This window comes from Centroberyx affinis, unplaced genomic scaffold, assembly GCF_046629955.1.
Source record: "Centroberyx affinis isolate AG114_WGS23_722 - 3 ecotype Tasmania unplaced genomic scaffold, CSIRO-AGI_Caff_v1 ptg006309l_1, whole genome shotgun sequence".
NCBI classification, from domain to species: Eukaryota; Metazoa; Chordata; class Actinopteri; order Beryciformes; family Berycidae; genus Centroberyx; species Centroberyx affinis.
In genome coordinates, this window is record NW_027283209.1 from 86,314 (window position 1) to 106,739 (window position 20,426).

The window sequence follows — 20,426 nt, forward strand, 5'->3', positions numbered from 1 at the left end:
TAATAAAGTTAACCAGGCTTTGTGGCATGGGCAGGGAAAGGGCCTTTGACTTTAATCGTGATATTTCCGACAGTACTGGAAGGCAACACACTGGATCTCATTTCCGTTTTTATTTTCAAAATAAAAGCGCTTCAACTTAAGATCCAGTGATAAACAGAGACGATTTCCAGTATCTCTTTATCATATGAGGCTATGACGTTAAAGCAAATACAGAAATTAGATTCCAAAATGTCCTTTTCTTCGGGAAAATGGAGATAATAACGATGAAATTTTGTAGCGGAAGTGCGAGCTAGCCAAGCTACCGCACAACAGCATTTGGTTTCCCTGGCAGCGACAGAGGAGGAGTCTTGGCTGACCGCTACTTTATGCCACATAGTCAACACAGAAAGCCATCTGCGTTAACTTGAATGTTTTAAACAGGTACTGTGTATCGTTTCTGTACAGAACGTAGCTAATGTTTAAAATATCTAACGAATCTAACTAGCGTTAATTGGATGGGTGTTGTAGCTGTTGCTTAGTTAGCTTTTACTAGCAGGCTAGCGAAATGTAGCTGAGCTAACGTTAACCTAACTAATGTTAGCAAGATAGCTAGCTAACGTTATGTCATAACCAGGGATTTCTGAAGGGTAAACCTAAACTTAAACTGAGTTTACCAACCTCTTCAAACTGACACAAATCGTTAATATGTAATTTCATAGCACACATCATGCTAAGTAGTATAAAAATTATGTAAATGTATAACCCTTCATAAGTGTCAAGTATATGAGGATATAGTCTTTAGAGGGGAAAACATAAAGTAATGCTTTTCTGAGGATATTATTGTTTATATTTTCTTGTTGTGATGATTTATTGGGATGATCTATGGGAGGTTATATTTTCCCCACCTTTTTATTTTCCATTACCTAACTGGTCATAACCTAACGTTACTTCCAGCCAGTGGTCTGGTCGGTGTTACTGTTGTCAGCGACCATTGCTATGATAAGCTAGCCGGCTAGCAAGCCACCTGTCAGCATAAGCTTGTTGGTTTCAGTGTAACGTCATCTTTGCCACTCTGTCCTAACTGTATCTGCAGTATTGATTTTTTTTGTAAAAGAATGCTACTAACTGGCTAGCTTCAACTTCAACATAGGTTTAACTAAAGTCAAACCTATGTACTTGCCTTGAGACAATGTGTTAGCTTATGTCTTTCTTCTTCTTCAACAAACCTATGTGTCTATATCAAGTAGCATCACATAATCCATCCTTAATGAGATATGGCACAGGTCAACCACTATTATATTTGGACATGAACTCTCCCAAAGCTGTTGATGTCTTACTTGAAGAGACTAAACCTGCAACTGCTGGATTGCCAGTGGATTGAAGACTGACTCTGTGAACTTAGAGGTTTAAGATTCAAATAAGTTCTAATGGTGCTATAGTGTGCTAGTGGTTGAGAAGTAGAAGGTGTGTCATAAAATCATCCTGTCTGTTGTCACTGAATCAGCAGTTGTTCCTCCTGTAACAGCCAGTGGAGTGCTTCTAGGATTGGTGTTCTGATGACATTATCATGAAGTCTTGTCTGTCTTCTTTCTAGCTTAATGAGATTCTTGTTCATGTTCACAAATCAAGCCTGAACTGCCCAAATTACAGAATAACCCCTGTGAACTATATTCTCCCAATATCCGTTTTCCCCAATTTCAAGTTAGCTTAGCTTCACTTACAAATTACAGTAGCCTAAGTGTAAAGGTAAGCCCATTAATGTTCACAGTGGAAATTAAAAATTTCCTTTGCAGCACTTAAAGTAATATCTAAGCTGAGCACAAATCCGTTGGAATTTTCAAAATGTTTTTTTTTTCTTAATGTACTATTTTTACTAGTTAGTCACAAGGGGTCTCTGATTTTAGCAGTTTTCGCAAAAAACTAGTGTTAATATAAATTCCCATGATCACATGTTCAAAAAAAATGTTTCACTTGTGGGCCAGATAGACAGATAGAAGTAAAAATCAATGATAAAAATGATTCTCCAATGTGTTTTCTGGGAGAAATTATCAAAAAAGTAGCTCCACACCCATGCCTTTCCATGCATTTCTATGGGTTTATGGGTATGAATGTATTCAAATGAGCAAATGGCCTCTGTAACTTTTTTTAATGTGTGTCAACCACTGAAACACACACACACACACACACACACACACACACTTTCTATAGACTTGTTTACAAACACATTTGATCTTGTGTAAAATGCCATGATTTCTTTGATTTTCAAAAACACTGCTTGAAAAATAGGTTAGGAATTTCAGATCTTCATTATTTTTTCTACACACATGATCTGGGCTCTGACAATATAGATTCCAAAAGAAAATCAATTATGTGTTGCTTTATCTTGCCACAGTATTGAGATTGATCAGACTTAAGAGCCATTCCTATTCCTATGGGAATTCCAATATCAAAAAAAATATCTATTTTAAATCTTCGTTTTTCACCCCAACTCAACATCTCTACCACTTTCAGATCTGAAATTCCTAACCTATTTTTCAAGAGGTGTTTCATCTTTTTTGGTCATTGCTCATTTGAATACATCCATACCCAAAACCCATAGAAATGCATGGAATTGCATGGGTGTGTAGCTACTTTTCTCACCATTTCTCCCTGAAAGCACATTGTAGAATCATTTTTATAATTGAATTTTATTTGAGTCTATCTGGCCCCTAAGTGAAAAAAACTATTTTGAACATGTGATCATGGGAAACTATGTTTACACTATCTTTTTTTGTAAAAACTGCTAAAATCAGAGACCCCTTGTGACTACCAATGAAGGCATGAAGAATATGTGAAATAAAAATGTTTGATTTTGGTACGTATAGCCACATGTCTTGACAGTTCTCTCTGCAAATTTTGTCTTTTTTACCTCTAACAGAAAAAAAATCTGTGGAGCATTTCCTTAACATACTAAATTTAGTAGTTGGTCGTATAATGTTTTTGCTTTTCGTCCCTCATCCTTTAGGTCTCCGTTCTGACAGGCCCTGTGGCCATGGCCAAAGACCCGTTGGCGGAGGCCGGCTTTCATTTCGATGAACTCAACAAGCTCCGGGTGCTGGAGCCTGAGGTCGGCCAGAAGACCACAGAGCTCAAGGAAGAGTGTAAAGAGTTTGTGGACAGTAAGCACAGTACAGTTTGTTCACTTCAGTAGGCGTTATTGATTCCCTCCGCCAACATTATCAGGTCCTACAGGCTTTTACATATTTTTGTTTCCTTTTACAGAAATCGGCCAATTTCAGAAGATAGTTGGAGGTCTTATTGAGCTGGTGGACGAGCTGGCAAAAGAAGCAGAGACTGAAAAAATGAAGGCAAGTATGACAGTGGAAGCTACTTTCCGGTGGCCGTGACAAAAGAAGTTCCAGTCCTCATGTTCTAGCTTTGAAACACTTAGTTGTGGTTGAACTGTCTGCTGAGGTTCCTTCAGCTTGTTGCATTTACCTCAGTTGATTGAGGAATGCTGCCTGTGCTTGTGTTTACTCATGAGAAGAAGACCTTAGAAACTAAACGTACTGTGTTCTTCTCATTTAGGCCATTGGGGCAAGAAACCTGCTGAAGTCCGTGGCAAAGCAAAGAGAGGCCCAGCAGCAGCAGCTCCAGGCTCTCATTGCAGAGAAGAAGATGCAGCTGGAGAGGTAAGCATTGGATCTGGTAAATAATGTAAAAGTTGAACAAAATAAAATCCCCAAAAATAACACAGCAGTAGAGAAATTAGGAGGTTTAGGGTTGATGATAGGAGAGTGAGAAAAGGTGGGGTTCGAGTTGTTTCTTGAAAGCTGCCAATGAAAGGATCATTCAATTAGGGCTGGGCAATATATCGATATTATATCAATATCGTGATATGAGACTAGATATCGTCTTAGATTTTGGATATCGTAATATGGTGATATGGCATAAGTGTCTTTTCCTGGTTTTAAAGGCTGCATTACAGTAAAGTGATGTCATTTTCTGAACTTACCAGACTGTTCTAGCTGTTCTTATTATTTGCCTTTACCCACTTAGTCATTATATCCACATTACTGATGATTATTTATCAAAAATCTCATTGTGTAAATATTTTGTGAAAGCACCAATAGTCATCCCTACAATATTGTCGCAATATCGATATCGAGGTATTTGGTCAAAAATATCGTGATATTTGATTTTGTCCACATCGCCCAGCCCTAGTAAATATATTGACATGCAAATTAGCATATGCATCATTTGACCTCTTGTGTGGCCAAGAATACAATGGACTAGTGGATGTGAATATATGGATACATAGGGGATGTGCAGTATACTCACTAGTTATTTTTATTATAATTATTGGTATACAGTTATCAGCGTGCATTGTAAATGTCTGCCTGGACTGACTGGATATTTATGATGGCTGCTATCGATGAATTTGGATTATTGTGGTTTCTGTTTATTGATGTGCTTTCAATGGTTTATACGCTCAGGTATGGCTGCTATAGATGATTTGGATTATTGTCGTTTCTGTTTATTTGATTTGATGTGCTTTAAATTAGGGCTGAACAATTAATCAAAATTTTATCGAAATCGCAATATGGCCTACTGCAATTTTCAAATCGCAGGAGGCGCAATATTTCTTAAAGACGAAATGTGTGTCAAAATAGCATTTTAACGTAAATATTGTGGTGCTGCAGAGATGTCCTGGCCTACACATCATATTCTACAGACTTAAGAAAACATCTTTGTTTGGTACAGATCCCTGCAAAAATCACACCATAATCATTTTAATACGTTTTTCAATGAAAATGAGAATAATGATGTAAAAATGATCATTCCCTCTAATATCGCAAATCATATCGCAATTGCAATATCAGTCAGAATAATCGCAATTAGATATTTTTTCAAAATCGTTCAGCCCTACTTTAAATCTTTAGAACTCTATGTTCTGTGCTGTACCACAAATTGCCTCTTGGAGGACATTAACATTTTCTAAGTCTAAGAGCTACTTGACTTGAAAAAAAGTTGCCAACACTGTACAGTAGAAAACACTGTGCTGCGATAAATAGCGTTTTTAACTAATGCCTTGCTGGTTAAAGTGAACCATGCTAGCATCAGCTTTAAATGCATTCACTCTATTGAATTTTTAATTTCTATCATATTCATCCTTGTTCCAGATACCGCATCGAATACGACGCCCTCTCCAAAGTGGAGGCCGAGCAGAACGAGTTCATCGACCAGTTTATTCTGCAGAAGTAAAGACGCGCGACGACAACGGCCCGAAGTAAACGTGTGTGTGTGTGTGTGTACGTTTGCGACCAAGTCTCCAGAGTGCCTGTCCTCTGTTTTCTCTGGGCGATAACCCACCGCAGGGGAATCGGCCCCGGCTGCAAAACACGACCCAACTCCTGTCCTGAAGCAATCCAAAAGCTCCAGACTCCGACCTGAAACATCTCCACACCTCATGTTTCAGTCGGATACCTCCTCCTACTTTTAACACGTGTGAAGCGACAGCAAAACCGCCTCGCCGTGCACACTCTAGTCATCAGTTTTTTAGGATCTGAGGTGTTGTAAGCTTGAATATAATGGGAACTTTAGGTTCTATTCACATCGAAATCTCACACCAACATCTCAGAAAACCAGGGAGGACGGAGCTATTTATATACGAAGACATTTATTTATACTATTTATACTGCAGAATTGCTCTGTATATCTAGTTTTATTACTTTTTTGTATCAACTGAAATAAATTACAGCATGTGCATGCGACTGTAAATAACTTCCTGACTTTTCCAACATGGAAAATGTTGACATCTTAATTCTTCTCGTCTTTTGTGTTGTCATTTCTGCACCGAAATATTTACCTTGCAGTGGCATGCTGGGTTTTTATTCCATTCTTCTAGCAAAATATACAAATAGATTCTTCCTTCTTTTTACATTCTCTACCTTTTCTGGGTTGTACACCATCTTCTTGTGTAGCTTGATTTCTTTTACCTACATTATCGCCTATTCTGTCTTAATTTAGCTGACAAATGGTTATACTTGAATAAATATATTGCACAAAAAAATTGATGTTAACCCTGATTTTCAATGGCTCCGTTTCATCTTGGAAACTTAAAACTTAATAAAAACCCTTGAATCTAATTGCATCTAATGTTTCAGGAGTTCCCATTTCATAGCTTTGGGTCTATTTACACAAAGTAGGCCCACAGTACAAAGGTTTCGCATTGTCTTCATGTTTCTGAACACTATGTTTCCTTCAGAGAAAATGGCTCAAGACTGGCTTGTCACTCTAAAATCCAATCAGCTGTTTCTAACCCCTATAAACATGGAGCAATATTCCACTTAAAGTTTTAACATGGGGGTTATTTGGCACTTGACCGCCATGAAAACCAGAATATAAACTAATCCCCAAGATCAGATCAGATTTTCACTTCCCATTCATTTGAACGAGGCCACGAAAATAGACTGAAAACTGCCATTTAACACGTTGGTGAACAGATTCAACAACAGATCCTGCTTTTAAGACAACAAAGCAGTCCTGGGTCCTTCATTATTTTGTATTTTTATTCTTGGTTTACACTAAAATTAGTATTTTAAAATAAAAGTAGATCCGGTCTCCTAAACAGGAACTCTCTCTCCTAAATGGTATCCCTCCGCTATGAAAAAGAAAATCACAGCAGCAGGATCTGTTGTTGAATCTGTTCTCCTGGCATGTTAAATGTCAGTTTTCAGTCCAGACGCGACAAAGTTTATATTCTAATCCAAATAACCCCCATGTTAAAACTAAGTGGAATATTGCTTTAAGTCTGTAGAGGGTTGAAGATTGCATTGAAACTCTAAAGAACAGGTCCCCATTGACTTCAGTTGTTTTGGAGAAGGCTGCTACCAAGTTGTGCTGACAACCTCCCTGTGTGTTATATGGACTAACACATTTCACCTGTGTTTCATTTGGCATGAGGGTGAGTAGATGACAGAATCTTCATTTTTGGGTGAACTATTCCTTTAACTGCCTCTGGCCAGGCTGCCACATTGGAAACATTGCACACTAAGCCATATCCACTATTGTTCGGGCTCATTCTGATCATTTTCTCTCAGTTTACATTCACCCTGCTTTTCTTATATAGGTTTAAGACCCGTGTTATTGCCATTTTTCAACATGGATATCACCCATTGATTCTGTGGCTTGCCCATGACTCATCAGATGACTGCTCCTCATTGGGGGAATGCTTCATCATGGTCGTTCAGCAAGACGGTCCACCCTTCCTCTTTCTCCCATGTCACTAACGTTATTACAGATCGAATAAAGAACAATAGAGAAGCATGCAAGACCCAGACACAGTATGTTCATTGTCCATTTTCCAGCACTTGGTGACATTGCAAGGGAAAATGCAATACAAATCTTTTCACGCTTTTAATAATTATGGCAATAAAATAAGTTGTGTTGAATACTTTGGGAACGGAACAATCTAATTTAACACTCATACTGTACAACAGTGCATTCACAACCACAGCTCATGTCATAATCCGGATGGCTTCTGCATCTCACTTCTTCTTTGTATACTGTAAAAAAAAACAAAAACAAAGAATGATTACTCTGTGTATTTGTTCTATAAATCAATTAAAAATGTGACAAAGGTCTTTAACCATACTTTATCAAGAATCCAGTCAGCGTCTGATATAGCTCTCTGAATGATCATTTGTATCCTCTCTGGGTCATCTTCATCTGCGTGACTGTTGTATCCCTGGAATGAAAGAGAAAGGATCAGGCAATAATTTTTTTTTTTCCTCTGTCAGTTAATAGTCTCAAAAAATTAGAAATGGATTTGTACAAAACTTTGTGGAAACTCAAGGTTTCCCTGGAAGTACCAAAATTAAAATTCGACTTTGCCGTTCAGCCACCTTTATGAAAGCATGGATGAGGACAATTCACATAAAGACTGTCTGGCATCATTTGGCCAATAGGGAGAAAATCGGTCGGTTTTGACTTGTAGGCTATAGGTCAACCATGAGGTCTCATCAGACTGTGGAGATGAGCATAAGGTCTCACTGGACTTGGTGCGGGTCACCATGGAGGTCTCATCAGACTGTGGAGATCACCATGAGGTCTTATTGGACTGTGGAGGTCACTATAGCAACATGCACACAGGGTTCCTACACATTTTCAATTAAAAAAATTCCATACTTTTTCCCAGACCTTGATTTGTTTTGAATATTTTATTTGGTGTTCAATATGATTTATGCAGATAGACATCTTGCCCCTGCTAACTAGGTCATATCACTGTATAGATGAAGATTGTTCTTCACAGAGACAAATATCAGAATATGTGAGATGATTGGCAGGGTTTCCATTTTAAAATTCCATATTTTTCCCAGACCCTATGTTCTTGACTGGATTTGATTTTGGTGGGTATTTGATATAATGCATGCTGACAGCGGCTGGGTAATAAGAGCGTCCCTCTATCTGAACATTATTCTTCACATCAACAAAAACTGTGGACTCAAAGGGCTCTACAACAACATAAAAGCTAGAATTATGTGTGTTTTCCATACTTTTCCAGACATTTTTTTCAAATTCCCAAACTATTCAAGACCTGGAAATGATCAAATTCATTTTTAATACTTTTCCAGACTTTCCAGACCTGTGTAGGAACCCTGTACACACTGCCAGAATTTGGTAGTGACAACCGAGTTTATGAATGAGAGTGAACGCGCATATGTCTGGTACACACTGGAACAGAGCGGTGTAAATTACTAGACTGTGTATGTATGGGTAACAGGAATCACTCCGTTCCTCAGATCTCACGATGGCTGTAAATAAATCTCTGTAACCATAGTAACGTCTATCAGCTGTGTTTTCAGTTTACTTGACATAACAGATAACAGTTTTTGTCCTCTTGTTTCAAGGTGTAGGAGAGGCTTGTTTATATGCTCAAATCTAGATTCAACTAGATCAAACAAATATCATACAAATGATGTAAAATCTGTATTTTGCTTTGAGTTAGCATATGGATGTGCTTATGAAGAAGACCTCACCTGTCTTATTGCATGTCGATAATGTTGTTGCATTGCTGCGGTCGGTAGCTGCCTGCAGCACCTGAGGAGGTAACGATAGAGGTGCACCGGTGTCTGGACCAGCTCAGCTCCGACTAAAGGCGGCATTCCTCCAGTGTGGGACAAATCTTTTCAGCAGCTGTCTGTAAAAACGAAAGTTAAAGGTTTGTTCAGTTTATTGCAATTGTAGTAACAATAATTTTTAAAATAACAGAAAAATGGATTCGTATAAGCCAATATTTATGCTCACATACCAAGCTGAATGAACACTTAGGTATGTGAGTAACACTTTTTTGTGTACTGTTTGAGTGTATATGGGATCTTGCTTAGACCTATATGGCTATTAATAAATGCTGCAAATATTTTGACATTTTACAAAAAACGGCAATTGCATTTTGATTTACTACATATTCATCCTTAGATACATACTTTATTTTCACTACTGTATTGATAAAAAAAAAAAATCATTGAATCAAATTCATCATTAAGGGTTTAATTTTGAAGGTTGTGACCGGAAGTCCTAGTTTTATTATAGCTGACTTGACACCGGTGATATAAGCAGACGCTAACTGCGTCTTTGGACAAAAACTTATAATACAGATCGAAAATATCCTACGACATCGGGGAGGACGTTCAAATAAAACGATAATTTACAGCAGCTGGACTGAAGGAACATCCATGACATTGTTTCACAACGTTAGCTTATGATAGCAGTCAGCTACTTCATATTGTTACCGTTGTATTTATCTACGGTTAGGTAACTTAAGCTGATTAAAACTGCTATTGAAAACTAACGATAGTTCACCACAACTTACATAACGAGACCTAACGGAGATAAACATAACGTACACAACGTGAAGTAGTTGACTGCTAACGTGGACTGACGTTAATTAGCTTCCGAGAGCTGCCTCCTATCAAAATGTATAGGGCGGTCAGTGGAACGGTGGATAAGAGGAGTTACGACCACACAAACTAAATCTCTGCTATAAACAGACTTACAGCAACACATGAATTCTTCTTGTTGAACTGGAGTGGATGCTACATGCAGGAGCTTCCGAGCATCTTTTCATAACCTGTCGCGCAACAAAGTATCAATTTACCAGAAACCCCCCGAATAGGACTTCCGTTTACAATCTTCAAAATAAAACCCTGGCGAACGTGTTCAAGCATTCTACAGAAGTGAATGTTTAAGGAGGAAACCGTGATAAAACATAGAGTAACTCACTGGGAACCATTAGGAGGAGTATAGCTTTCCAATATTGTGAGGTTTAAATGATGAAACCTGTATATTTTTTTACATTACCAGGAAAAAGCTATCACCTTAGTGCTCAGTGAGGCACAACATAACATGAATTCAGTAAAGAAAAGAGTGAGAAAAGGCACATCACTTAGCACCACTTTTGCTAGCACTTAGTTTAGTACATTATTTTTGTACACTTTTAAGTCGTATTGTGTTAGTTTAAAGTACATTATTTTTGTACACTTTTAAGTCGTATTGTGTTAGTTTAAAGTACATTATTTTATGTACACTTTCAAGTCGTATTGTGTTAGTTTAAAGTACATTATTTTTGTACACTTTTAAGTTGTATTGTGTTAGTTTAAAGTACATTTTTTGTACACTTTTAAGTTGTATTGTGTTAGTTTAAAGTACATTATTTTTGTACACTTTTAAGTCGTATTGTGTTAGTTTAAAGTACATTATTTTATGTACACTTTTAAGTCGTATTGTGTTAGTTTAAAGTACATTATTTTTGTACACTTTTAAGTTGTATTGTGTCAGTTTAAAGTACATTTTTTGTACACTTTTAAGTTGTATTGTCTTAGTTTAAAGTACATTATTTTTGTACTCTTTTAAGTTGTATTGTGTTAGTTTAAAGTACATTATTTTTTGTACACTTTTTTTTATTATTTATTTTTATTTAACCTTTATTTAACCAGGCAGGTCAATTAAGAACAAATTCTTATTTACAATGACGGCCTTTTAAGTTGTATTGTGTTAGTTTAAAGTACATTTTTTTGCTCACTTTTAAGTTGTATTATGTTGTTACATGGTTGTAAATACATGATGATTTTCTCCAGTACCTACACCATAATATTGTGTACAATGTACTTACAATTTCCATAGGTTAATACACAAGTTACTACACTGCAATAAGGCCATTGTAAGTGTTATCATTCCATCATGCAAGGTGTCACATGTTTTGCTAAAACCTGGGTGGCGTGTTGGGTGAATGCTTTTTCTTGCCACTCTTGTCACTCTTGATAGATCGGATGATGGATGAAAAAAGACTGTATAATCTAAACTTGGCATGTGATGTAAATTAAGGGCAGTTTATAGTACAGCGATTTATGATCGTCACCACTGGCAATGATCATATTCTATCGTCGGTCGCAGTGACATGTTATTTATACTTCCAGCGACAGGCGGTGTGTCATCGTTGCGATGGTCGTTGCGTCCATCGCTGAGACTTAAATTGGACTGAACTTTGACCCCATCACTGGCTCAGTAAGGTCAGCAGAAGGTACACAGCAGATAATGGAGAGACAAATCAATGAGACTTCCCAAGTGGGATAGCCCTTGCAACTTAAAGGGGAAGTTAAACAAAACATAAAACAGGATTTATGCATGATAATCCTCTAATCTTGGACAGTTTAATCAGTATTTATTAAAAAAAACAGTAACTCTCTCACTAAAGCTGGAATCTGGAGACCAAAGCCTCAAAATCTGAGTCAAGTCAAGACACAAAACCTGGAGCTCAGAGCCAGGCTTGTGGCTTCACAGAATGCTTGAAGTATTACATGCAAATAGCTTTGATTCAGTGTAGTGCCAACAGGTATGGTACAGTATATTAGGTATATTAGACTATTATTGCCTGATTAGGTAGTATAAGGATGACTGGACCATAGAGCCTCTAACTGGTGTGCACATTTAAACACAAGGATCCAAGAGCCATTTAACCATTTATTGAGTGAGGCGAATGGATGAATGGATGGTTTTTCTGTACAATAATCAAACATGCATGCCATAACTAGGAATAATAAACAAAAGTACATAAGTTAGCTTACATTATTAATGCATCCACTAAGGTTAAGAAGGAATCTTTCAAGCCTTCATCAGGATCCTATTTATAGAAAACATAAGTAAATACAGGATAGCAAATACACTACCACTTCTCCTTTAAATTTAGACAGTTTGCCTTACTTACAGGATTCAGCTTTATCTCACAGGTAAGTATATCAAACAGCTCCAAAACAATACATCATGATTGGTGTCGCTGCATGGTCTCAGACAAAGGATTTGAACAAACAAACTAGAAAAGGCTACATTTTCTGAAGAAAATTTAAAGTGTGCTTGCCGTCCAAGCAACAGTCACTTTGAACTGGTCTTTGCTAGAGTGCTGCTAAGTTGCGGGTAGGGTTTCGCCAGTGGTCGCTAGGGTGTTTCTAGGTAATTGCTAGGGTTTTGCTAGGTGGTTGCTAGGGTGTCACTAGTGGTTGCTAGGGTGCTAGGGAACAAAGAGAATCCAAGGAAAAAGGAATTGTGTTTCGACGATTTACAGTCACCGAGTTACGATCATTTAAAATGTAACAGGTTGCTGTAGCACCCCCAATTGGCGAAATGACACGAAATTTTACTGGTTGGCTGAGACGTGATATATGCACAATTGTACCAAATTTGGATGGGATAGCATAATGCGTTCATGAGTTATACCAATTTTTAAAACATAGGCCCCACCCAGAATATTTGACCAAATTTGGAAGCCAATAACATCAAAACGGTACGGAATATCAAAAAAACAAATCGGCACATTTGTGCAGGACAGTCCAGATATGCTGTGTATCAAATTTGGTGAAGATTGGACAAAATACGTAGGAGGAGGAGCGAAAAAACAGTTGTGGAAAAAATTAAAAATGGCGGAAAATATAGTTAGGTGGAAATGGGAGTGGCCTATATGGTTAGATGCGTAATGACCCAAGGAATCCCGGGAAAAAAGTTGAAAACATTTTGATTCTACACGCCACGGTTCAAAAGTTATGGACCAAAACGTAAAGAGGGCTGTTATAGCGCCACCATTAGGTCAATTGGTGTAATTTTTTAGACCAGAGTAGAAGGGGACACTTTGAACCTATATATAACCTCCCCTTCTCTAAACTCCTCCTCTGTGCACTGACAGGTGAATCTCTCCACCCACTCCTGGTCTCACATTGATATTCAAGTTTGAGATTTTTGAACAATGGATGTCCTGCAAAACATCAAAGTTATTAATGATGAATGTTCAAAATATTGAACAATATTCATAAAGTGAACCCTTTAACTTCCCCTTGTGGATTTGAAATGAACATAACAGGGGCCAAAGTCATTTTCATCCAAATTATATATTATTACAACCAATCTGTACAGTTTGCATATAAAACAGTTCATTCAAAAGAGTAGACAGTAGACCTTCACCTTTTTCAAATGAAAGAAATTACATGCTGAACAGGGAGTCATATTTGCTGCATCAGTTTCTCAAATGTTTGCAAAGTCAGAAAGGCCACTATGTCATGTCTGATGATCCCAATAGAATCATTAAGCGAGAGTAGAGCAGGTTTAATGTGCTGTGTTTCTCTTCAAATTCATCTTCAACTGGGCCTTTCCAAATGAAAGTGCAAGATTGTTTGATTTAATGGGTCGTTTCAGGCCACAAGTCAATATGACCTAGATTTGAAAGTGTGTGTAGACTCAATTGTAAATAGCAAAGCCTATTGGAATGCACAATGTTTCCACTAAACAATAATACACGGATGAAAATGTTTCATAAGTTTAATAAGGTCATAAGTCTTTATTGGAATAGCAGACACTTGCATTGCTGTACAGTGGAGTTTGGCTGTGAGATGGCCAAATCATAGGTTTCAACAGAGAATGAGTGAACATCCATGGTCATGATATCCCAGATAAATTATTCAGGTAGACAAAACATGTCAAAACATTGCAAATGAAATGTGAACATATTTCTAGTTACACTTAGTTCTCTTTGGTTGTTCTCCAAGAGCTGAGTATCCCTATAATGTGCAGTCCAGATGCATAAAATTACGACATGTAATTCAAGCAAAACATAAGACAAACCTGACTGAATGAACATGTTGTGATTAACATGATGCATGTTGAATATTCTATCTCTGAATGATAACATACACAAAAACATCAGGTGTCTTATATGGCAGTGCTGGACATGGTTTGGACAAAAAAGCATGATGATACAATAATTCATCTATGTTGCCTTAAATAGACTAATATAATGACATATGCATACATTACCATAGATAATACAGGATGTAAAGACAGTATAAAATTATTAAGATTAAAAGATATTCATTTCAACTAAGATTTTTAAAAGGATTTAGGATTTGATTATGGAAGTAGAAAAAATACATAATTTCTAAGGGTAATCAAGAGAAAGCTTACTTTACAAGTATCAACATGTTAAAAAAAACAATCTGGCTACAGGAAAGATTTGATTTTAATAAACAGCAAATAAATGCTTTTGAAGGAATAGTTCACCCAAAAATAAAAATTCTGTCATCATCTACTCACCCTCATGCCAAATGAAACACAGGTGAAATTTGTTAGTCCATTAACACACAGGGAGGTTGCCAGCACAACTTGGTAGCAGCCTTCTCCAAAGCAACTGAAGTCAATGGGGACCTGTTCTTTAGAGCTCCAAAACAAAAACAGCCAAACAATCACACTGTGAATAGAAAGACCTATACACCATTATTTGTTGCAAATCAATCAGCTGTAGTTAAGATTTGGACTAAATGATGGTGTAAATATACTGTAGGTCTTTTTGGAACTCTGAAGAACTGGTCCCCACTGACTTCAGTTGTTTTGGAGAAGGCTGATATGGAGTTGTGCTGGCAACCTCCCTGTGTGTTATATGGACAAACTTCACCTGTGTTTCAACTGGCATGAGGGTGAGTAGATGATGACAGAATTTTCATTTTTGGGTGAACTACTCCTTTAAGCTCCTAATTGTCACCCTAGTTCAGTCATACCTTGACGAAAACATTGAACAAACACTGACAACTAGCTCAAAGAAACAGCTTTCATCCAGTGTACAGGTGTAATGATCCCATGATTATCACTGAAGTATGGTCATCCATTTTCAGTCTTTCAGACACAACACACTCTCTCTCCAGTGCAACAGTTGTCCTCAGGTTTTTCTTGGCTAATAAAGACAATGTAAACATTCTCTGTTTGTATTTGCTTCTCTCAAGGGGTCAGTTCCTCGGACCAGAGCTATAACACAAGCCAACGTTCAAGATCGAGCGGCAGCGTACAGTGTAGAATAAACATGCGTGCCCACTCTGGAATGGAGAACTGTATCGCATCCGACATTTCTATCTTCCAGTATTGTGAAACGTACAGTATATGCTACTGAACATGGCCCAGTCTCGTCTTCTGCGGTGCCCTCCTCACTGCTGGTCTGCCTTTTGCGCGGGATGCTTCATTTGGAGTCCAGATGTCTGAGGTAAAGCAGGTATATGTGGAGTTATGAGATGGCTCTTCACTGCTCTTCACCGTTACTCACCACGGTCCTTGGCAGCGGAGCAGATCGGAGTTCATGTTCTGTTCTCTTAGTAGCAGCAATGTACAAAATGAAACGGAACCGATTCCCACATCAGAGAGGTTGTTTTTCTGTGCGCATGACAGAGACCAGGCCAGGAATGAAGGTAGGGAGGGTCCTTGAGTTCTGGGAGCCAAGCCAAGCAAAAACCTATCGCTCAGACTTGACCTTGTAGCGGAGGACGAGGTAGGTGGCCAGTCGAAAGATGAGGAAGAAAATGCCCAGGACGATGAAATCCATGTAGAGCTTGGCATCCTCCACATCCAATAACTGGAGAACCTCCTCGGGCTGCTGGAACTTACACACCTTACCCGGACACTCCAGCTCTGAACGGTTCATCCCGTAGATGGACAGGATCACTCCTTCAAAGCCATACCTGGGGTAGAGACACAAGGTACGATACAAGGTTCACAATTCGATACCACCACACTATGATGTAATAAAAGTTCAAGACAAACTAGTACTCTGCAGAATTTTGTTAATTTCTGAGCCACAAATTTCTAGCAATGGCATTGCCTTGCTAGAATGTAAACAACAATTTATTAATGTTATTCCAAAGTGCAAATACTAGAATTTGGATGGAGAGCTTGTGAAATTGGTCCCATCCCTAATGCAAACATATAAATATATATTTGGTCATATTGTATATTCATGGCTCTAGATATCATAGAACGTAAACTGATCTGATAATATTTGCTATAGTGTCTACCATTAATCTACGCTGAAAAAGCTGGGCAAGCTCTGCTTCAGAAAATGGGGATATCCTGAGTATCTCCTACATACCTGACTCTAAGAACTTTCCACTAATAAGGATATACATACTAGCAAGGATGAAATGCCGGAAATACATGATTACATGATTCCTACACTTCTGGAAGAAGTTTAAGAATCCTTCCAGTACACACCTGACATAAGACACATAAGAGCTCCACTGAAGGTACTTAGGGATGGTGTCAAAGTTGACGAAGAATCCAGAGAAGAGGAGCACCGGGATAGCTGTGACAGGTCCAACAAATGTAGCGACCTGTGGACAGATGCAGAGAAAATATTTGGCATGACACGAACCAGTGCGTGCGATATTAGGGAATGCTAGAAAGGACATGGGTGGATAGATGTATGGTAGGTTTGTACAATGGAAAGAAGGTAAAATAGTCGCACAGAGATGCAAAAAGTCCCATAGGTCCGGTACCTGTAGCGAGGTGGAGGCAGCCCCAACTAGTAGGCCTAGGGACTGGGCTACCAGGGCAGTACAGATGGACAGGGCTATGAAGAGCAGGTAGCGGCTGGCCTCAGGAGGCTGCTCTGTCATCCAGTACACTATGCTGCAGTACATGATGGGGCAGATCACCTAAAATAAACAACACCTTTATTAACTTTTATTTATGAAAGGAATAGTTCACCCCAAAATGAAAATCCTGCCACTATCTACTCACCCACATGTCAGAGGAAACTCCACTGAAGTTTGTACAACAACCAAACACACAGCAAATGTTCTATCTCAGTCTACTCACAAACAGTTGAAGTCAATGGGGCCTAGTTGTTTCGGGTTCCAAAAAGGGCATACAATGACCATCAGGTTTCTCTAAACCACTGGTTCCCAACCTGGGGGTCCCGACCCCCACTAGGGGTCGCCAAAGCTTCAATGGGGGTCGCAAGGCCTTCTTGGTTTTAAGGGGTGTAAGAAAACTTAAAAAAAAATATATATATAGTATATTTCAGCATTTCATTAATTTCTGTGAAGAAAATAACTAAATGTAGTTGTTATTTTTAAAGTTTAGATGTTTTTTAAAGATACAAACGAGGATAAGGGCGCGGTGAAGACATGAAGACAAGCTATATTCACTCTCTGCTAAACAGCCTCGTCCTGCATTAGAAAAGTTCACAATTAAAACAACCAAAGAGCTAATAGAACAACGGTCGAGTGTCAGGAAGAAGAAAACACTGAATTTGTCCGAAATAAGCATAATAAGTATGTATGACAGTTAAAAATAAATAATACAGAGAATTCTATAAAACGTTCCTAAAAATATCAGGAAAACGAATCTCTGATGCAATATTCACATTATCTGCTCAATATTCATCCAAATTGCTCGTTTTACACAAACTTCCTGCAGTTATTGCGTTCACTATTTGGGTTAATTTGACAGTTATCAGATGTTCTGTGCTGTTATTGTTATGCATTGAATATAATAAGAAATATCCATAAAATATGTCACTTCGTCAGGGGTTGTCTGCTTACTCAGTGATAGAACAGGGGTCCCTTAAGGAAAAAGGTTGGGAAGCACTGCTCTAAACAGCTCGTCTAGCGTAAACTAAGTGTTTTGTAGCCAAACAAGCATTTTTGCAAAGCACTGTGGGGTGCAAACACCTGTTTACGCTTTCAAACAGAAGGAAATGTCAGTGAGCTAAATATAGGAGATACAGTGCAAAATATATGCTTTTTGGAGTGCAATCATTTGGCTACAAAACGCTTGGATCATGCTACATGAGCTGTGAGCTGAGAATTTGTTCTCATTTTATGCCCTTTTTGGTACTAAAACAACTAGGCCTCATTCACTTCGATTGTTCATCAATTCTTCAATTGTATACGCTAACTTGCCGTGTGTTGAATGAATTTCAATGAGAGTTTTGACTGACATGGGATAAGTAGATAATGACAGAGCTTTCATTTTGGGGTGAACTGTTCCTTTAAGGCAAATAATAATAACCATTGTTTTTATTTATTAGCGTCCGTGTCACATGGTATGTAAATACGATATGATACAGTAGATATAACACGATGAAAAGATATGATATGATACTATATGGCACAATATATGATATGACAAGATACAATATACCATTTATTGTCCTCAGGGAAATTCAATTTACAAGGTCAGCACAAAACAACAGTTTACATCCACACATTCACTTGTTATAAACAGTTAACAACATCCACAGTTAAATGGTCAGTGTAATAACACCACAGTGTACATTTATGGTATAGAAAAACTATAGTTTTGCTCTGGCCCGACCCTCAACAATGTTAGGAGGCTTTCCTAGGCTTTTCCTGGAAAGAAATATCAAAATTTGTGTGAACTACCTCTTTATCTCAGAACTAATTCTCATTGACAGTATTGACTGAAGCCAAATGTTGCAGAAACACAGGCAATGTGTAATCCATTGCAACAGCAGGGTAGTACATTTGAATACCACTAGGCTGCACTGGTTTACTGTCTAGTTGGATTTTATTTTGTGTCACTAGCTTCTCGGCACTCGGATCCTCACTCATCTCACTCCCAACATTCACAAACCATCCACTCACCTGGAATGGAATATCGGCCATGGTCTTGGCCAGGTAGTAGGCCTTCAGGCTGTACCAGTAGTTCAGATGTTCCCTCAGGAACACAGACATCTCCAGAGGAACTAACAGAAGGTACATAAAGATGTCTTACCGAACACATTCATCAAATTCTCATTATCTATATGCAGTATATGCGATGTAGAAATCTGACCTGAGATCATCTATTTGACTGGCTTAACTGTTTCAACAGTAGACAGAAAATTCAATAAGCTTTCATTAGACAATGAACCAAATCTTACTTTCCAAGACCTATCAGATCTCGCAAATACTGTATCATGTCTATTGAAAATTTACCCTAGAACCAACTTAACAAACCAAGACACTTAGGACTGATGAGCACTATAAGGAAATGGGTTAAAGTTGATTGTAGGTACACAGTGAATAGAGGGTTTATCATGCAGTTCTTACTCTCCTTCCCTCTGTCTCTATAGTTTGATCATACTCACAGGTTAAGACGGTAGGCATGAGCGCTCCAAACATGAGGAAGAGCATAGAGAAGAAGAGGAATCCTGTGTTGTTGAAGACCTTGCTGGCATCGTTGCCAATGTTCAGGTAGAGCAAGCCTATTAACACGCCTATGGAGATGTGGGACATCAGTCTGAGGTGGGTCAACACCTGGAAATGGAAAGATAGCACAGGATTACATGGGTTCGCAACCAGTGAACATGTATAATATTTGTCTGATAGTTTTCTGGCAGTCACCCACCTGGTCTCGACATATAGTTATGAACGTTCTCTTGAAGAGGATGCAGAACTGTGTCAGTGTGCTTGTGGCAAAAGTATGGCTCTCTATGTGTCCGGAGTCCTGGGAAAATTAAAATTCATGTCAATGAAAAATGAATCTCACCTCTGCCAATCTCTCAATAGTGTAGCACAGTACAACATACTACAGTACACCAGCACCTCATCCAGTACCCACCTTAGGGCACTTTGTTGCACAGACTGATGGGCCTTTCTTATCACACTGGCTCTTCTTCTCCTCTACGGCACACAGTCCACCTTGCACCGCCTCAAACAACACAGGGTTTAAGTCTCCATACTCTCCCGATGCCACCTCAATGACTGAACCAGAGACGAAACCAGAGAGAGGGAGAGGGAGAGAGAGAGAGAGAGAGAGAGAGAGAGAGAGAGAGAGAGAGAGAGAGAGAGAGAGAGAGATGTTTCAGCAGAACCTTACTGTAATGAATTAGACTTCAAATAAGTTGCCTGAAGCTCTGTAACTTACACAACAGCTTACACGGTGTATATTGTTAGAGTGTGACAGAAACAAGTATAGATCTTAAGTGAACATACTGAAGTCTGCAGGGTTGTGGTAGGTAGGACAGTAAAGGCCCAGAGTTTTCAGGTAGGGGATGAGGTAAGGGACTGTGCCTTTGTAGATACACTGACCCTGGCTCAGAATGTAGAGCTGTGGGAAGACAGGATTATTATTATTAGAAGTAAATGACGGCTCAGCCC

At 38.5% G+C, this 20,426-nt stretch overlaps 3 protein-coding genes across 5 annotated transcripts in view; 1 reads left to right on the forward strand and 2 right to left on the reverse strand.

Annotated features, from left to right (window-relative positions):
* Window positions 1-332: 332 nt before the first annotated feature.
* ift20 (intraflagellar transport 20 homolog (Chlamydomonas)) lies at window positions 333-6,159 on the forward strand. Its single transcript, XM_071512486.1, has 5 exons — window positions 333-420; window positions 2,984-3,137; window positions 3,241-3,326; window positions 3,547-3,650; window positions 5,142-6,159. Exons 2-5 carry the CDS (start codon window positions 3,011-3,013, stop codon window positions 5,221-5,223), a joined length of 399 nt encoding a protein of 132 aa, XP_071368587.1. The 5' UTR covers window positions 333-420; window positions 2,984-3,010; the 3' UTR covers window positions 5,224-6,159.
* Window positions 6,160-7,298: 1,139 nt separating this feature from the next.
* Window positions 7,299-10,130, reverse strand: lyrm9 (LYR motif containing 9). Its single transcript, XM_071512487.1, has 4 exons — window positions 10,017-10,130; window positions 9,000-9,160; window positions 7,616-7,708; window positions 7,299-7,526 (listed from the first exon to the last, which is right to left on the reverse strand). Exons 2-4 carry the CDS (start codon window positions 9,123-9,125, stop codon window positions 7,509-7,511), a joined length of 237 nt encoding a protein of 78 aa, XP_071368588.1. The 5' UTR covers window positions 9,126-9,160; window positions 10,017-10,130; the 3' UTR covers window positions 7,299-7,508.
* Window positions 10,131-14,969: 4,839 nt separating this feature from the next.
* The window catches only part of LOC139638363 (ATP-binding cassette sub-family G member 4-like), a 29,273-nt gene continuing 23,816 nt past the window's right edge, over window positions 14,970-20,426 (reverse strand). For all 3 annotated transcript variants that reach the window (XM_071512482.1, XM_071512484.1, XM_071512483.1), the window contains exons 8-15: window positions 20,262-20,376; window positions 19,888-20,030; window positions 19,675-19,773; window positions 19,415-19,583; window positions 18,930-19,030; window positions 16,815-16,973; window positions 16,531-16,649; window positions 14,970-16,001 (exon numbers count right to left, since the gene is read on the reverse strand). In XM_071512482.1, coding sequence (XP_071368583.1) covers window positions 15,776-16,001; window positions 16,531-16,649; window positions 16,815-16,973; window positions 18,930-19,030; window positions 19,415-19,583; window positions 19,675-19,773; window positions 19,888-20,030; window positions 20,262-20,376 — 1,131 coding nt within the window. In that variant the 3' untranslated portion in view covers window positions 14,970-15,775. The remainder of the gene's footprint in view (window positions 16,002-16,530; window positions 16,650-16,814; window positions 16,974-18,929; window positions 19,031-19,414; window positions 19,584-19,674; window positions 19,774-19,887; window positions 20,031-20,261; window positions 20,377-20,426) is intronic.

Coding starts and splice junctions, on each gene's coding strand:
- ift20 (XM_071512486.1), top strand. CDS start 3,011: ATGGCCAAAGACCCGTTGGCGGAGGCCGGCTTTCATTTCGATGAACTC. Junction 3,327..3,546: donor CAGAGACTGAAAAAATGAAG/GCAAGTATGACA, acceptor CTTCTCATTTAG/GCCATTGGGGCAAGAAACCT. Junction 3,651..5,141: donor AAGAAGATGCAGCTGGAGAG/GTAAGCATTGGA, acceptor TCCTTGTTCCAG/ATACCGCATCGAATACGACG.
- lyrm9 (XM_071512487.1), bottom strand. CDS start 9,125: ATGCCGCCTTTAGTCGGAGCTGAGCTGGTCCAGACACCGGTGCACCTC. Junction 7,709..8,999: donor ATCGACATGCAATAAGACAG/GTGAGGTCTTCT, acceptor CTTTCATTCCAG/GGATACAACAGTCACGCAGA.